Source organism: Podarcis gaigeae, assembly GCF_964106915.1.
Source record: "Podarcis gaigeae genome assembly, chromosome: 10".
Lineage (NCBI taxonomy): Eukaryota > Metazoa > Chordata > Lepidosauria > Squamata > Lacertidae > Podarcis > Podarcis gaigeae.
The window spans coordinates 2,364,054-2,383,167 of NC_139686.1; the positions used below are offsets into that span (position 1 = coordinate 2,364,054).

At 47.3% G+C, this 19,114-nt stretch overlaps 1 protein-coding gene across 9 annotated transcripts in view; it reads right to left on the reverse strand.

Moving 5' to 3' along the window:
- SHANK3 (SH3 and multiple ankyrin repeat domains 3) overlaps positions 1-19,114 on the reverse strand; it is a 410,336-nt gene that overhangs the window by 136,757 nt on the left and 254,465 nt on the right. For all 9 annotated transcript variants that reach the window (XR_014555552.1, XR_014555553.1, XM_083699824.1 and 6 more), the window contains one exon: positions 4,918-5,031. Coding sequence is in view for 7 of the 9 variants with exons in the window: in XM_083699824.1 (XP_083555950.1) it covers positions 4,918-5,031 (114 nt within the window). In the remaining 2 variants the exon portion in view is untranslated. The remainder of the gene's footprint in view (positions 1-4,917; positions 5,032-19,114) is intronic.

Below are 19,114 nucleotides of genomic sequence, written 5' to 3' on the forward strand. Positions count from 1 at the left end.
CCCCCAACTTAAAATACAGGTTAAAATATAATTTAAAATGCAGCCTCATTTTAATAGTACAGTGGTACCTCAGGTTAAGTACTTAATTCGTTCCGGAGGTCTGTTCTTAACTTGAAACTGTTCTTAACCTGAAGCACTACTTTAGCTAATGGGGCCTCCTGCTACCGCCGCACCGCCGGAGCACGATTTCTGTTCTCATCCTGAAGCAAAGTTCTTAACCAGAAGCAGTATTTCTGGGTTAGTAGAGTCTGTAACCTGAAGCGTATGTAACCTAAAGCGTATGTAACCCGAGGTACCACTGTAGCCCATAGATCAAAACCATAAGGGGAGGGAAACATAAGGGTCAGACTGAGTCCAAACCAAAGGCCAGACAGAACAGCTCTGTCTTGCAGGCCCTGCGGAAAGATGTCAAGTCCCGCAGGGCCCTAGTCCCTTGTGACAGAGCATTCCACTAAGTCGGGGCCAGTACTGAAAAGGCCCTGGCCCTAGTTGAGACCAATCTAACCACCTTGCGACTTGGGACCTCCAAAGTGTTGCCATTTGTGGACCTTAAGGTCCTCCGCGGGGCATACCAGGAGAGGCGGTCCCGTAGGCACGCGGGTCCTAGGCCTAGATATCAATGACTTCCCTTCTTCTCTTTCCATGGTTCATGTTACATATCACAAATCCCTGCATATTTTACAAAAACTATACCCATTAATTTTCCATTATTACATCCATCAAAGATTATTTACACTGTTGAATTTTTCTTAATGATGCCAGCGTTTTCAGCTGTGCACAATATTATTTCCCATATATCCATTCAACATTTTCCAATCTTCCTTAAACATATGTTCTTCTTGTTTTATTCTATATGTTAAGTCTGCAAGTTGTGCATATTCTGTCAACTTAAGTTGCCATCCTTCTTTGGCTGGGACTTCCATTTTTGGGCTAGCAAAACATGGGCGGCAGTAGTAGCATACATAAATAACCTTTTTTGACACCTGGGAATTTCCGTCTGAATTATCCTCCTTCCTTGGAGGTTTTTAAGCAGGGGTTGGATGGTCTTCTCTCATGGATGCTTTAGCTGTGATTACTGAATTGCAGGGGGTTGGACTAAATGACCCTCGGGGACCCCTTCCCATGCTACAATTGTATGGTCAACAGAGTTCAAAGACACAGATCCCAGCTTGGAGAAAACACTAGAGGAGGATGTGCAGCAAGGCCAAGGAAAAGAGAGTCTCAAGGGCCGCTTAAAGCTTCCTGGAGGGCCACATTCTGTCCGTGGACCTGAGGCTCCACACCTCTGCCCGGAACGTACCCTAGTGAATGAGTTGCGCTACCCTGGCAAGTGCCTCCCCAGACTCAAAGATCCTGTTCTAACCTGCCTCCCCTTGCGAGTCACTCCGGGCCTTTGAAGTGCCTTTGTGGAGCGTTTGCATTTTGCACCTTTTGGATAGGGAGAGAGAAGGGTGACCTTTAAAAGCCACCCGGGAGGAATGAGCGTCACCAGAAAACGAGCGGCGCAGAGGAGCCTGTCAAGTTATCAAGAATAACAAGGAGCTGCTCATTTGCCTGTGATGGAAACAGCCAGCAGCAAAGTCTCCCCTCTCTCCTAGGCCCCTTGCAGCCCACACGAGCAGAAGAACACCCCACAGCAGGCCCCTCCGTATTTAAGGAAAGGGCATCATGTGGGGCTAGGGATGGATCCTGCAGCACAGAGCGCCTCTGGGTGGCACCGGCAGCCAATTCCCTTGGGAATTGTTGAGAACGAAGAGCCTTTCCCCTAAACTGGCCACCATTATCCAGTCCAGACATTTCCCGTCTCGAAATGTCAAGTTGAAATCTTGATGGGTTGGGCAGAAACCGTTTTCTCCAACGGCCCACCTCTTTTCTCAAATACAAACCAGATTCTGGCTTCTGTATATGGCATTCTAGTTCACTGTCCATTTACAACCAGACGAAGCTTGGAAGGGGCAGAGAGAGATTGAGAGGTTCTCAATAGAAGTGTCTTCCATCTGAAAAATTAGAAATTACTTGAAAGTACCAAATAGGCCTAGGATTAAATTAGGATTCAACTAAATAAGTGGGATTTACAACAGTAAGAAAAGTGAGTGAGTTAGATTACAATTGGAAACATTTTTCTTTAATGATGATATTGGAAAGCTGTTACATCCAGATACAAGGAAACTCAGAAGGGAGGGACTAGGGGAAGTCAATAATATGTTTATAAGGTTGGATTTTTAAAGAATTAAGTTTGTTTTTATTGTTCACTTGTTTATTGTTTTCATTTTTGATGTACTTTCTTGTCTTTTTGTTATTCTGTTATGTGATATTTGCTATAATTGTGGGAAATCTAATAAAAAAAATTGTGAAAAGAAAAGAAGTGTCTTTCATCTGGCAGACGTGTGGGTGCTCTTCGGACTCCCCACTTCAGCAAACAGAAGCCCTTTTCAGCTCCTCTCCACTCCTGCACCGGCCTGGGTCTCTGCCAATACACTCAGAGTCTGAACTGCCAGAAACATTTATCTGGGCAGATCCAGAAAGGCGGCAATGAGGAAAGGGTGGAAGGTTTCCTAAGACTGATCTGCCTTCAAAGCGAGGTGATGTTGCAGAGGAAGGCAACAGCTGCCAAACACCACTTTTTCCACTGCCCAAAACCTGTGGGACAGCGCTGTGCAGATCACAAACTGCCAAGAGACTCGGCGCTTGCTTTTTTAAGTTTCTAGCCCTCCATGAAATCTCAGAAGAGAGTGTCTGAACCTGGTTTCCAGCTGCTGCTCGGGGGTTTCAGAAGCCTGTTGCTCAGCAAGTCTGCATGTGGCACCGACTTCTAATCTTTCTGCACCTCTCAACAGCTTTCCTTTAACTAAATTTCATTGCAAGTGCCAGAAGTTGACCCCACAGGTGTACACAAAACCGGCAAGCCACCACACTCACAGGCATGCTTCATAGTGTTATGGGGGGGCACATCTTTAAAGTTGTTAAATGTTACAAATATTATGCATAAACGTATCCTTTCGACTTGACAGCTCAGGGAAGTTACCTAGCTTTCAAAATCATATAAAATCAACTCCTTTGCCAGTTTCCTTCATTCCACCGCCAATTTGATTCATTGGCCAAGGACTTGGAAACCACTTGGTCGCCGCCATAATCCCTCAAGAGGGAAGTGATGTACTCACAAGAAGGTACTCATAGGTGTCAATCGCTGGGCAAAAGCTCTCCTCCGGACTTGCCCAGGTGGCAGACTATGCAAACTATTGTTCTTTTGCAGTAGGTGCTTAGAATGTACTTCCCAATACATATCCTGTATCCGCCTGTTGCCCAAACACATTCCTCCAATGTTAATCATGTATAACCCTCCCCTTTTCTGAATTAGCAATGATGTAGTGATGATGCTCAACAAACTGTATGCTGGGATAAGATAGAAACTTTTAAAAGTCCTTAACACCCCATCCTCAGGGTTCAAAATTCCTCTTTGAACCTGTTGTGCCATAAACTTTGGTCTACAGCTATTTGCTCCAGTTGGTGGCTGGACTCCTTCCTTTATTCCGCAGGGAGCCGGACAAGCTGGGGGACTGAGCAGCATCGCACCTAGATTTTTCTGTAACAATAGGAATGTCATAACAATGCATTGCAAAAGAAGAAGGTGGAAGAGCAGCCAGCAGCTGAAACCAGAGCTGACCTAGGAGGCATCTGCGAAAGAACTAAGCTGTTCCTCTGACAAGGAACCCGGAATATATCTTCTGGTCTTTGTTGGAGAAAGAAAACAGAACCTGCCTGCTCAGTGAGGCAGCTCTCCTTGGAAAGAAGGCCACGGATGCAAATGGTTTTCAGAGCCTTTTTTTTGTTGGGGTGGGGATAGCAGAAGAGGGTTTGGTGGCAGCTAGCTAGAATCACCAGAAGGAACGTTTCCTTGATAAAAGATGGTGTGTCAGGAAGCACAAGCTACTGGAGACCTTAAAACAGAATGGGTTTTGCCATCATATACAGCTTTGGCCCTATAGATCTGAAGGAGCTTCTCCACCCCCATCATCCAGCCTGGACGCAGAGATCCAGCTCCAAGGATCTTCTGGTAGCTCCCTCATTGCAAGAAGTGAGGTTGCAGGGAACCAGGCAGAGGGCACCTGCCCCATGGAACGCCCTCCCATTAGATGTCAAGGAGATGAGTAACTATATAACCTTTAGAAGACGTCTTCGGAAGCTTGTCAACCTTTGCTTTTTTTATTGTGTTTTCATATACCGTACTTTTCCGTGTATAAGACGACCTTTTTTATTTTAAAAGCATATTAAAAATTGGGGGTTGTATTATACACGGATAGTGCATAGGGGAGACGTGTGATTGGTTGCTGCTGCGAGCCAGAGATTGTCAGTGGGTATTTGGCATGTTATTGGTGACTGCGGCAATGGCTGGTGTTGATTTGCTGTCGCTGTGACACTAGGGCGGGCGATTGACAGCTTCTGCCGGCACGGGGACAGACGATAGCAGGCGTTTGTGATGTGTGCGATTGGCAGTGTATGTCAGGGGGGTGAGCGATTTTCGACAATTCCCCAGGAAAAAACCCTCAACAACTCAGGGCAATCTCCCTCTTATATATGGGGGAGTACTATACACAGAAAAATACGGTATGCTGCAAGCCTCCCAGATGGGCAGGGTACAAATAGTAAAACTGTCATCACCCCCCACTTGTGGAACTGCCCTGTGCTCAAAGTCTAGCATCCACCAGAAGACAAAACGCTGAGCTATGTGGACCACCTGGAAAAGTGGTTTTTATTTTCAAGGGGCTTCTCCTTGAGCCAAGACAAACCCCTCCCCACCCCACCCTGAGCAACATCCTGGGGTCCCTTATGATGCCTTCTCTGAGCAAAGAACCAGGTAGGTTTCTGCAAGTGAGCTCTTCCTCTGCCTCAGGTGCGCGGAGCCACGGGGGACCTTACCTTGCCTCGAGTCGTACTGTCTCATCTGCACCTCCTCAACACATTCTGCCGGGAACCAGCCCGTCCGCCCCTTCACGGTTCCTTCCCAAAAGCCTCCTTCTCCGATGCTGAGCACTGTGGGAAAGAGAGGAAGAGAGGTGAGGGAGCGCCCTGGAAAAGAGCAGAGAGGAGCCACCAAACCACAGTTGCGCCCATGTACCCCAAAACAGAGATGGCTCCAGAATAACAAATCACTTGGATTCAACGGCGCCCATTCTCCCTGGCTGAGTTTTCTCCCTGGACTTTGCTGCCACGACTCTCCCTTCTGGACCCTAGTTCCCCAAAACTCCTTTCCTAGGGCCCTGGACAAGACTGGCTAGTTTGTGTCAGCTCTGTCATTATGCATAGTTGCCATGTGTCCTCTTTTTCCAGGACATGTCCTCTTTTTCAGGGGTGAAATTTCTGTCCAGGTAGATTTTTGTTTCGCTTTTTTTTAATAAAACAAATAATCTTCAAAATGTACATTATTATATATGCGCTAAACATTGTGGGACGTAAATAAAAGAGGGAGAAAGAAACAGAGAAACAGAACCCGTGTAGAATGGAAAATAAAGGTGGGGGGCCCAAAACTGTATACAAGGTTGTTATTGTACTTCACCAGATCTTAATCAATTACAGTATTTGTAAGAACGGATTCCAAATATCATTGAATTTGTCCATGGCACGTCTGCGTTTACAGTATATGCAAGTTGTTCATGTTGTGAGTTTGCATAAGTCTTCAATCCAATCGTAGGAGGGAGCCAGATTTTTTTAATGCAGATTTTTTAAAATTTGCCAAAATGTCTCTGACTATACTTTTCTGGATGAGACATAGACATAACTGGTGGCTGAAGAGTTGCTTTCCTCTTCTCTTCTCCTGGCCCCCTCAGCAATAGATCACAGCTTCTATAGTCCACATACAGCAGGGGCATTTAAAATTAGAGTCGTCATAGCATCCTCTTTTTTGCTTTTCAAAATATGGCAACCTTAGCTGGGCTTATTTTCCAAGGTGTTTTGCAAAAAAAAAAAAAGGGGGGGGGGAGAATTTCAAAAAGCATTTTTTAAATCATCCCTCTCAACTAGTTTGGGTGAGAGAACAGAGCTTCTTGGTGATGGCACCCAAGTTGTGGAATGCCTTAGGAACATTAGGAGAGGCTTCAGGATCAGACCATTGGCCCATTTAGTCCAACACTGTGATCTCACAGTTGGCCCTCAGATGCCCCAAGCATAATCCTGCAAGCAGTACTTGAGTGCAAGAAAAGTTGCAATTCCCAGCAACTGAGATTTAGAGGTATATTGTCTCTGGGATTAGAGGGAGAAGGAAGTCGTAATGGCTGTCAGTCATCAATAGTGTTATGTACTGAGTTGAATAGGATCCAAAAGGCAGCAGTCTGATTGGTCCTAGAACAATAGGATTCAGAATGCAGCAGTCTGATTGGTCCACAGGAGCCACCCAATCCAGCTCCAGGTGGAAGTGAATCCGCAACCTGATTGGCCTACAGGGGAACCATCCTGGAATTAGCCAATCCCGTGGGGCCCACTGTGTAAATAATGTATATAAGGCAGACATTCTGGGGGAACTTCCATTCCTCCTCACCACTATGAGCTGAATAAAGAGCATGAAATCCACTCTCGGCTCCGAGTATATTTCAAATAGCAATATTGGAGATTCTCACCCCACCCCGAGATCCGCCTAGCCCCTGCGCTTACTGTTTTTCTGGCTGCCCACTTTGAAAACAGGATACTGGACTAGATGGGCCATTGGTCGGACCCTGCAGCCTCGTCTTCTGTTTCGCTGATCGGCTAAAACTTTCCCTTTCCAGCAAACGACCCACTTCCAGAGCCAGTTCCCATTTTAACGCCGTTGGTCCTTTTTTCTTGGTTAGAAGCCTCTTGCCCCTGAGTGATGCAAATGCCTTGAAGGGGCAAAGCTTCAAGTTTTCAAAATGAAAGTGAGGAGCAGTGACTTGAGGGGTGAGAAAGGGCATTCACAAAGTCTCAGGTCCCATGTACTACAAAAATGGATCTTGGGCTGCGGACCAGAGGTTCTGCTCCATGCAAGGCTGCTTCCTATATTATGACTGCTTCTCAGAGAGGCAGCTGCCTGGGGCTCCTATCTATCTATGTACATATTTATAATCCATTCTTACGGAAGACTACAACCAGCAAAAGGCATTCATAAACCTCTATCATTTATTTGTTCATCATGGCATTTGCATCCCATCATTTTCTGCGCAGAGCTCAAGGGGGCATGTGTGGTTCTTCTCTCATTTAATGCTAACCACAACCCTGTGAGGGACGTGGGTGGCGCTGTGGGTTAAACCACAGAGCCTAGGACTTGCCGATCAGAAGGTCGGTGGTTCGAATCCCCACCACGGGGTGAGCTCCCGTTGCTCGGTCCCTGCTCCTGCCAACCTAGCAGTTCAAAGGCACCTCAAAGTGCAAGTAGATAAATAGGTACCGCTCTGGCGGGAAGGCAAACGGCGTTTCCGTGCGCTGCTCTGGTTCGCCAGAAGCAGCTTAGTCCTGCTGGCCACATGACCCAGGAGCTGTACACCGGCTCCCTCGGCCAATAAAGCGAGATGAGCGCCGCAACCCCAGAGTCGGCCATGACTGGACCTAATGGTCAGGGGTCCCTTTGCCTTTACAACCCTGTGAGGTAGGCTAGGCTGAGAGATGCAGGGGCTGGTCTGCCCTCAAAGGTCCCACCTTGTGAGCTGTGTAGCCGAATGGCAGATGATGATGATGATGATGATGATGATGATGATGATGATGATACCCCACCCATCTGGCTGGGTTTCCTCAGCCACTCTAGGAGGCTTCCAGCAGAATATAAGAACATTTAATTTTTTTAAAAAAAACCCTTCCTGATACTTCTCCCAGGTCACAGTTTGACACTCTAACCCAGGGATCAGCAACCTTTTTCACCTGTGGGCCAGTCCACCGTCCCTCAGACCATGTGGTGGGCCAGACTATATTTTGGAAAAAAATATGTGTATGAATTCCTATGCCCCACAAATAACCCAGAGATGCGTTTTAAATAAAAAGACACATTCTACTCATGTAAAAACACCAGGCAGGCCCCACAAATAACCCAGAGATCCATTTTAAATAAAAGGACACATTCTACTCACGTAAAAACATGCTGATTCCCGGACCATCTGCAGGCCGGATTGAGAAGGCATTTGGGCCGCATCTGGCCCCCGGGCCTTAGGTTGCCTACCCCTGCTCTAACCACTACACCACACTGCAGACAAAATGTATATTGCATAGGCCTGCCTAAACAATAGGGCTTTCAAAAAATGTCTGAAAGAAGGCAGGGGCAGTTCTTGGTGAATATCCACTGGCAGGGAGTTCTGCAGGACAAAGCCCACTACACTAAAGGGCTCTGTCCCTTCTGGGGGCCAACTGAAACTTGAGGCCATATGGGGGGGGGGTCCCGTGAGCACCTGTGGGAACCCACCGCCCAGCAGACTCTTTCTGAAGCAATGCAGTATCACAGAAGCAGCCTCTGTACAGACACAGTCCCTTGAGACAGAGGGGAGAGACCTTTTATTTTACTTTGTTTCCTGAATCGGGACCGAGTGAGGATGCATCACAGAACCAGGCTCCTATACAATCCTGTTACTCCATCATTTTTGGGTGGGTGGAGGCCTGCCTGCACCCCACCTCTTTCTGCCCCTGTATTTGCACATCAATGCTCCCTTGTCTGTTCAGAATCACCAAATTAGATTTGGAGATGCACAATTTAACTCCCTAGCTCATCAGGAAAGAAACCGGGAGAGGGTGGGTGGTAGAGAGAGAGAGATCTGGGTGCAAGCCAGCAGCTGCCCTTTTCTTCCAAATGATTCGGGCTCCTTCCAATTAACGGCATTGTATCATTCCACACAATTTAACCCAAAAGATTCGGTTAACAAGACCAAGGAAAGACTCGGGCCACACGCTCTCTGGAACAGAAGCACTGCGCTGCCATATTGACCGTGCAGAAGTGGGTAAGGAAGGCAGGAGGGGGAGGAGGGAGAGGAAACCCAACATTAAAAGCCTCTCGTGGGTTGTAAATCAATATGCATTAATGGCTGCATCAGAGGCAGGAATGCAAATGGGGAAGCTGGTTAAAGCTCCAATGTTCGAGGGAGATGCCAAGCGCCTGGATTTCTCTGCCCGTGGTTCCTGCCCCCAGTCTGCCTTCCTGGCAAGCTGGAATTTGCACCCCTGCAGAGGAACACCAGGTCCTTTCTCTGTGCATCTGCCCCCACCCTGCTTGGTTCCATAAATTCGTCCCTATAAAACAGATTGTTCAGGATCGTGGTTTGCATCACACACACACACACACACACACAAAATGCAAAACAATAACAACTCACTGCACTTTAATTCAAAATCCAATTAAAACTGTTTGGTGCCATTAATTCAACAAAACTGATGAACTTATCCAGTGATACTAGCTTTTCAAAGTCTGGGAGTCACTGACACCTTTAACACACAGCCCCCCCCCCAATGCCACCCACCTGACTCTTAGAAACCCCACCCAGGTAATCCCACTGCCCCACTTTGGAAACCAACGAGTTAAACTCTCAGCCTGTAATGAAACTGAGCCAACTTTGTGTAAATGAAATGAATGCAGATTTCTCTCTCTCTCTCTCTCTCTCTCTCTCTCTCTCTCTCTCTCTCTCACACACACACACACACACACAAACAGAGCAAATTTCTTCTTCCTCTCTTGACTCCCACCCAAGCAAAATGTAGATTGTAAGCTCCTTGGGTGCAGGGACCTCCCTTTTCTGCTTCCACTCTAAATTTGTGCTGATGGTGGTGGCTTTATAAAATAACAAGGTGCATTCAAACTAACTTTTACTCAGAGTCAATCGGGTGAAATTAATGGATTAAGCGTTAATCTGAAATTAAGTTACTCATGGCCATTAACATCAACAGGACCGAGTAAAAGTCAGCTGACTACAACCCAACACTGGTTTATTTAAAAGCATTTATAAGCCACTTAATAGATTATTGGTTTTTTTTGCAATACGCAAGTGGTGTGGGGCATAAAAAGCAACCAATACCATGCAATCACAGGACTGTAGAGTTGGAAGGGACACCCAGGTTCATCTAGTCCAACCCCCTGCAATGCAAGAATCACAGCTAATCACATTCAAACGAAACACAACCTAAGACCAACAAAATGGTATCCTAAAAGCACATGAAACAGGGATTCGGGGGTTGCAAATACCTAAAACAGGGAAAGCCTAAACGCCTAACCCCTTGCGACCAGTGCTGGCTGGTAGCAGATACACACTGAAGAAGTGTGCATGCACACGAAAGCTCATACCAAGAACTAACTTAGTTGGTCTTTAAGGTGCTCCTGGAAGAAAAAAAATTTTTGTTTTGACTATGGCAGACCAACACGGCTACCTATCTGTAACAGGGAAAAGTAACACACCCAATTTTCCACCCCTTCTGTGATGAATGTATGATGTTTCTGGGGGCGGTCTTGGACTCCAGGGTGGGCACTTTCAAAATGTCTATATAAGGTCTTGCACACCTTTGTTAGGGGTCTGCCGCTCTCCTGTGTTTTGGGGGGGGGGGAACACCCTGTTGCAACAGCTTTAATAAAGATCAGGCTTACTAGCTGCTTTGCTTCTCAATATTCTCTGGTTGGCCTCTGTTATTTTCTCCTACCGATAGAGAAGCTACAAAAGGACTCTATATGGGTTCTTGGGTACCCCGTAAGGGAAAAGGAGCAGTTTTTTCCTCATAACATCGAGCTTCTGCTCTGACACAGCCCTTGGGGGAAGGAGCCAATTCATCCTCTCCCAGCAGGGCGATACTCCCACTAAAAGCACACAGCTGATTTTCTTCCTACAGGGGAGAAGACAATGAACGTGGTATCTTCTCCCTGGCCATTGGAAAAGCAGCTGGAGAAAGAAATAATGGGGAGAGAGAGTTGAGTGGTCTACACTTGTGCAGAAACAAAGAAGGCTACTGGGCCGGTCAGATCCTGCACCTCTCCACCAGCAACTGTCAGGAAGTCCTGAAAACAAATGCTACGAAGTCCCCCAACGGCATGCTCCCAGTACATTTCCAAGCACAATTCAAAGTGTTGGTGCTGACCTTTAAAGCCCTAAATAGCTTCGGTCCAGTAGACCAGAAGGAGCATCTCCACCTCCATCGTTCTACCGAGCCACTGAGGTCCAGCTCCGAGGGCCTTCTGGTGGTTCCCTCCCTGCGAGAAGCCAAGTTACAGGGAACCAGGCAGAGGGCCTTCTTGGTGGTGGCACCTGCCCTGTGGAACGCCCTCCCATCAGATGTCAAAGAGAAGAACAACTACCAGACTTTTAGAAGACATCTGAAGGCAGCCCTGTTCAGATAAGCTTTTAATGTTTGATGGACTACTGTATTTTAATATTCTGTTGGAAGCCACCCAGCGTGGCTGGGGAAGCCCAGCCAGATGGGCAGGGTATAAATACTAAATTCTATGCTGGGCTGGGCACACGAATCATGGAAATGCAGAGGTGGAAGGAAGGTACACGAAAGGGACATCTAGACCACCCCCCCCCGGATGCAGGAGGAGCCTGGCCTCTCTGCAATGCAAAACTCTGGACCAGGGTGGATTAGATTTAAATCAAATCAATTTAAATCACGATTTAAGTCACTAGTCAGCAAGATTTGATTAAAATCTTTCTTTCTTTTTTACGGAAAGACTCATTTACAACGAGACGAAGGTTTCATTTTTGGAAGAATGAATTTTCAGAGTAGTTTTTACCGTTATATCAAAAATTACTGATTTGGTTATACTATTAGAAATACACAGGCAGATAATTATGAAATGATTGTGAGGTTTACTAAGTTCACTGTTTATATCTGGGCAACCTTTCTGCTGTACTTTATTGGAAGGAGAATAACAATCATTTCCTTATTAACAAATTAAACAATTTATTTAACTAAAACAATAACATTATAGCATACGTATCCATGTTTGTTAACTGATGTGGATAAACGATTTAAAAAACAACAACCTTTGACTGAGTTTCAGCCCACATGAAAAACTTATTTCCTGATGAATAGCCTTTGGACTATAATGTAACTTCAATAGAAAACTATTGTTAGAAAGATTTTTCCTCCAAAAGCATTTTATTTTAAAAATTTAATTTTTTTAAAAATCCAATTTTTATGGTTTCCGCCCCCCCAAAAAATCATTGATTTTTATCCCCCTTGCTCTGGACCCTGCTTGCAGGCTCCTCACTGGGCATTTGCTTGGCCACTGTGAGAACAGGATTCTGGACTACCTTTGGCCAGATCCTGCAGCCGGGCTCTCTCACACCCACCCTCCACAGTGATGCAGCAATCCTGCAAGCGTGACCAACAGACTGGTCATTGGCGCAGTGGCAGCTGGTCTGCAGACCTGCCTCCCCCTCCACCCCCACCCCGCCTGCCCTACAAGTTGTTCCATGCGGCAGCCTCGCTTGTTAGCAATTCAGAATGTAATCAGAGAAGCACATTTGCAAACGCCCAATTAATCTAATAAACAGGCTGCACGCTGAGCCTCTGGCAGGCCTGTGTGGGGCTGGCTAATTTCAACAGAGGCAGGTTTGAGCAACGGGAAATGGCTTGTTTGGAGGGGGCGGGAAATGGCTGGGCAAGCTGCAAAGTTAAATACCTCCCACCGTTATCTTAGCATACCTGCGATGATGTCAGCACAGCTCTGCATGGTCACAGAGGAATGCAATTCACACACACACACACACCAGGACACAAACCTGCACCGGTCCTTTTATTGACAAAACACATCATGGAACATCTGTCTGATGGCTCAACTGCCCCAGATGAAAGAATGAATTTCAATATGTACAAATGTCAGGTTCTGCACTGAGGCAGGAAGATCCAGGTGCACAAATACAAGATGGGGGACCCCTGGTTTAGTAGCTGGACATGTGAGAAGGATCTGGGGGTCTTGGTGGACCACAAGCTGAACATGAGTCCACAGTGTGATGCAGCAGCAAAAAAGGCCAATGCTAATTCTAGGACAAGAAGCTCCAGTTAGAACTGGATATGGAACAACTGATTGGTTCAAAATTGGGAAAGGAGTACGGCAAGGCTGTATATTGTCTCCCTGCTTATTTAACTTATATGCAGAATTCATCATGCGAAAGGCTGGGCTGGATGAATCCCAAGCCGGAATTAAGATTGCCGGAAGAAATATCAACAACCTCAGATATGCAGATGACACAACCTTGATGGCAGAAAGTGAGGAAGAATTAAAGAACCTTTTAATGAGGGTGAAAGAGGAGAGCGCAAAATATGGTCTGAAGCTCAACATCAAGAAAATGAAGATCATGGCCGCTGGTCCCATCACCTCCTGGCAAATAGAAGGAGAAGAAATGGAGGCAGTGAGAGATTTTACTTTCTTGGGCTCCATGATCACTGCAGATGGTGACAGCAGCCACGAAATTAAAAGATGCCTGCTCCTTGGGAGAAAGGCGATGACAAACCTAGACAGCATCTTAAAAAGCAGAGACATCACCTTACCAACAAAGGTGCGTATAGTTAAAGCCATGGTTTTTCCAGCAGTGATGTATGGAAGTGAGAGCTGGACCATCAAGAAGGCTGATCGCCGAAGAATGGATGCTTTTGAATTCTGGTGCTGGAGGAGACTCTTGAGAGTCCCATGGACTGCAAAAAGATCAAACCTCTCCATTCTGAAGGAAATCAGCCCTGAGTGCTCACTGGAAGGACAGATCCTGAAGCTGAGGCTCAAGACTTTGGACACCTCATGAGAAGAGAAGACTCCCTGGAAAAGACCCTGATGTTGGGAAAGATGGAGGGCACAAGGAGAAGGGGACGACAGAGGACGAGATGGTTGGACAGTGTTCTCGAAGCTACAAACATGAGTCTGACCAAACTGCGAGAGGCAGTGGAAGACAGGAGTGCCTGGCGTGCTCTGGTCCATGGGGTCATGAAGAGTCGGACATGACTAAATGACTAAACAAATTCTAGGCCATTGCTATTCTAGTTAAAGCTATGGTTTTCCCAGTAGTGATGTATGGAAGTGAGAGCTGGACCATAAAGAAGGCTGACTGCCAAAGAATTGATGCTTTTGAATACTGGTGCTGGAGGAGACTGTTGAGAGTCCCATGGACTGCAAAAAGAACAAACCTCTCCATTCTGAAGGAAATCAGCCCTGAGTGCTCACTGGAAGGACAGATCCTGAAGCTGAGGCTCAAGACTTTGGACACCTCATGAGAAGAGAAGACTCCCTGGAAAAGACCCTGATGTTGGGAAAGATGGAGGGCACAAGGAGAAGGGGACAACAGAGGACAAGATGGTTGGACAGTGTTCTCAAAGCTACCAGCATGAGTTTGACCAAACTGTGGGAGGCAATGGAAGACAGGAGTGCCTGGCGTGCTCTGGTCCATGGGGTCATGAAGAGTCGTACACAACTAAACAACAACATTCTAGGCTGCATCAACAGAAGTCTAGTGTCCGGATCAAGGGAAGTCATAGTCCCGCTCTATTCTGCCTTGGTCAGATCCCACCTGGAATCCTGTGTCCAGTTCTGGGCACCACAGTTTAAGAAGGATGTTGACAAGCTGGAAGGTGTTCAGTGGAGGGCGACCAAGATGATCCTGGGTCTGGAAACCAAGCCTGATGAGGAACAGTTGAAGGAGCTGGGTATGTTTAGCCTGGATTGTGATGCAGCAGCAAAAAAGATCAATGCAATTTTAGGCTGCATCCACAGAAGTTGAATGTCCAGATCAAGGGAAGTCCTAGTACCACTCTATTCTGCAATGCAGAAATCACAGCTTAAACATCCAAGACAGATGGCTGTCCAACCTCTGCTTCACAACCTCCAAGGAAGCAGAATTCACCGTCTTCCAAGGGAGTGGAGTTCTGCTGCCTCTGGTGTCTGCTTCCAGGCCAACCCTCTGTTGTCCACCGTGATGCCCCAGAAGGAAGATGTCCCACAAGGAAGCCCTCAAAGTCAGGGCACGAAGGTATCAGCCCCCATCCCAAGCTATCCGTCCCCCAGCAACTTCAACCCACAGACCTTAAGAGAGTCCTTCCAAGCCACAAATCTTGTCACACACTGAACTAGCAAAGGTCGTTGGAGACCGCCCCCCCCCCCATGTTGACTCTGCCCAGAACCTCCCCTACCAGGCAAGAACACACTGCATGAATTTTGCATTTTAGTGGATTTCAAATGATGCCTTATTTATGCTCCTTTTCCAAGACACCGTCTACGTTTCTGTCACGTTGAGGGATATAAATATTTCAGCTACACAGACAAATGGCAACGGAGGCTTGAATACAGCGCCCTGCTTTTAAAATTAATAATTGTATTAATCTAACACACAGCCCTGAAACACCTTAATAATGTCATAGCCAATTTAATGGTAACCATAAATCAATTATAACAGATTCCTGTGTCAGTGGAGGCAGACAGCATAAGTTAAAGCTCCTTGCCGAAAGCTGTTTCCAAAGTGTTTGTTTTATTGATGGCCTATTAATTTGCTATTGTGCTCGGAGCTGCTCCTTTCAAATTACTGCTTGCATTTGTAAACCAGTTTGAATGCGCTCAGTGGGCAAAGCAGAGTAAAAATATTTGAAATAAATAAATGCGCAGGGACCAAGGCGTGGAACTTTTCTGCTTCTTCCCATAACCAGTTCACTATAGTGGACCCTCGCACGCTCACAGCAGGAAGGTGAAAAAGCCCCAAACTCTGGGCACACGGCTGTGTGCCTGTGTGTGCATTCACTCTGAGAGATCCACTCACACCCAGGTCTCCAGCTGCTCAGGCGGCTGATCGTTTCACACTCATTATGTATTTTAATTAAACATTTATGTATACAAGAGATGCCAATCAAGGCAAGCCAGCCTAGAAGGGAATTAATTTATTCCCCCCAAAGCTAATGAGCACTTTTTCAGCTTTAACAATTCATTAGTCCCTTGGAATTGACAAGCTCAATTTTAAATGCAGGGTCAGGTCCGCAGCGCCAACCACACAAGCCGGCCAAGGATGGCGCTGGGTGACAGGGAAGGGGTGGCACGGCGGCACTCCTCCCGGCACATCTCCTCTGACCGTGGGCTTCAGTGCTCCTTGACTTGGTGGCCTCTTTATGTGAGACTCAAGCAAAGTCAGTTTAGCCCCCATCCTCCCCCCAGGGGGACACGAAAGCGAGGGAGTGAGGGATAGCTGTGCCTGAGATTCCTTAAATCTATTCCCCCCTCCCTCCCCAATCAGGCAGGCAACTCTCCCCTGAATGCAAGTCCTTCTTCACGCAGCTCATGGCTAAACTATGGAACTCCCTGCCCCATGAGGCAGGAATGGCCAACTTGGATGGCTTTGGAAGATGATGAGACAAATTCATGGAGGGCAAAGGGATACAATGACTGAATTCAAATATCACAAGGGCTCTCCTGTGGAAGAGGGAGCAAGCTTTAGCTGTGATTCCTGTATTGCAGCGGGTTGGACTAGACCCCATAGGGTCCCTTCAATTTTAAGTCAAGAATTGTGGGGCTTCTCATTCAATCACGCCCATCAGTGGGCTCTTGCTCAAGGGCACAGCGCTCTTTCTGCAACAATTGGAACCAAGGACCCTTCTATCTCTGCACTACAGTTGCAAACTCCCCCACAAAGTTCTCTATGAAGGGGCCGGGCACCCACAAATTTCGGTGCCAGGGCCATGCACGCTGCATGGCACCCATGGTCACGGGCCCAAGCTGGCACTCCTGCTCCCTTACTTGCCTGCCTGGCTCGCCCTTCCCAGCCTCTCTGGAGCTGCTCTCGAGTGTCGGCGGCCGGCCTGCTTTGCCCACCGAAGACCCTCCTTCTCCACCTCGAAGCCGCCCCCTCCCCTTCCCGGCACAACCAGGGCTGCAAAGTTGGAGCGATACTGATGATTGGCCACCAGAGCGCATTATAGCCTATTATGAACCTGCCTCCTGGAATCCTGATGAGCTCATACAAGGGGCACGGGATCCTATTTATAATCTAAACAGAATAATTCGATTGCAAGCAGTAGTGGAACTTGTAACCAATGCAACGGCCCAGAGTTTGAGACTTATTGCACAACAGTTGGATGAAAGTAGAGCCGCCATTTTGCAGCTGAAAATGGGAATGGATTATGTTCTTGCCAGGCAGGGAGGCCTATGTGGAGTCTTGAACTTGACAGGAAATGCCTGTTGCTTTAACATTAAGCCGCTCCCTCCCCTTCCCGGCACAACCAGGGCTGCAAGGGTTTTTAGTGGGGAAAGGAGAGAAAGGCTGCCGTCTTAAAAAGGAATGCAGCAGGCAGGCTTTCAACAGGTGGAGCTTTCTCTCCTGGCAACAGGAGCTGGCACCTGTTGGATTCCTGCTTGTGCTGGAGGCGGATGCTCAAGTTGAGCTCAACTTGTAAGGCCCTCAGGACCAGGAAAGGATAAGCAAGGACCTAAGCAGCAAGAAGGACATGGGTGGTGCTGTGGGTTGAACCACAGAGCCTAGAACTTGCCGATCAGAAGGTTGGCGGTTTGAATCCCCGCAATGGGGTGAGCTCCCGTTGCTCGGTCCCTGCTCCTGCCAGCCTAGCAGTTTGAAAGCACAAAGTGCAAGTAGATAAATAGGTACCACTCCAGTGGGAAGGTAAATGACATTTCCGTGCACTGCTCTGGTTTGCCAGAAGCGGCTTAGTCATGCTGGCCACATGACCCGGAAGCTGTACGCTGGCTCCCTTGGCCAATAAAGTGAGCCCCGCAACCCCCAAGTTGGCCACAACTGGACCTAATGGTCAGGGGTCCCTTTACCTTTAAGCAGCAAGCAAGGGTTTTGCATGTGGGTGGGTAAGACAATGAGGCGGATTTTAACACCAACACAAGTGATGCTGAAATGGCAAAAGGCTGCCATGGGACTCTGTGCATTGCATGTGCGAATGCACCCACATGCACCCACCCACAGTAACTAGTCATGAAAGCCCATGCTTCCAACTCTCTACTGCAGCAGTGAGTTCCAGAGGTCATGTCACACACCAGTGAGAACACAGACGCAGCTGATTATCCTGGTGGATGAAATTATTTCTTTTAAATGACAAGAGCGGCTTCGAGGGACCCATCTACCATTCAGCAACCACCTTGTGTATGGATTAGGCGCCAGGGCAGAAAAATCTGCACAAATTTTGCAAACGCTGTTTACCCCTTGCAAGATCCCACATGGCAGCCTCGGGGTTTCCTGTTCCTTGTTGCTTCTAGCATGTCAGCAGACTCATGGAAGGGAAAGATGCAAAATTATTCCCCAAACAGATCAATAATGCAGAAGCTCTGATTGCTATCTGTGCTCATGAGAAGACGGGGGCCACCAAAGAGGAGGGTGGGTTAATTGCTCTGAGGAAGAATTTAAGGCTTGCTGAAAGGGGGGCCCCATAGCCAGAATGGAGAAGGGCAGACCTGCCCCGCCCCCGAAGTGGGTGCGACTGAAGGAGTAGCCAACTGAGCTCCAGGGCCAGTTTGCAAGAAAAGATGCAATAAAGAGCTTGCTTGCCTCACCTCAAAAAAGGATATTGCAGAACTGGAAAACGGTTTAGAAAAGTGCCATCAAAACAATCGAGGGGGTGGAGTGACCACCTTACGAAGAAAGATGGCTGCGTTTCTGACTTTTTCGTTTAGACAAAAGGTGAGGAAGAGGCGACATGGAAGAACCTTCTAAAATTCTGCACGGCTTGGAGGAAATGGAGAGAGGAAAGGTTTTCTCCCTCTCTCGCAACACAAGATCTTCGTAGACATACAACAAAGTTGAATGTTGGGAGATTCGGGACAGACAAGAAAGTCCTTCTTCCCACAGTACATGGTTAATCTATGGAACTCTCTGCCACAGGAGGCGGGGGCAGCCCCCAACCTCGATGGCTTCAAAAGAGGACCGGACAAATTCATGGAAAAGAAATAGATTGATGTCTTCTAGACAAGATGGCTCTGCTCTGCTTCCACAGCTGAAGACAGCAATGCTTCTAGATATAAAACATGGGAGGGGAGAGGGCTCTTGGGCTCCAATCCTGGCTGTGAGTTTCCCATGGGAGTCTGGTTATTCACTGTGAGAACAGAATGCTGGACTAAATAGGCTGCTGGCCTGATCCTGCAGGGCTATAACAACAACAACAACAACAACAATTTATTATTTATACCCCACCCATCTGGCTGAGTTTCCCCAGCCACTCT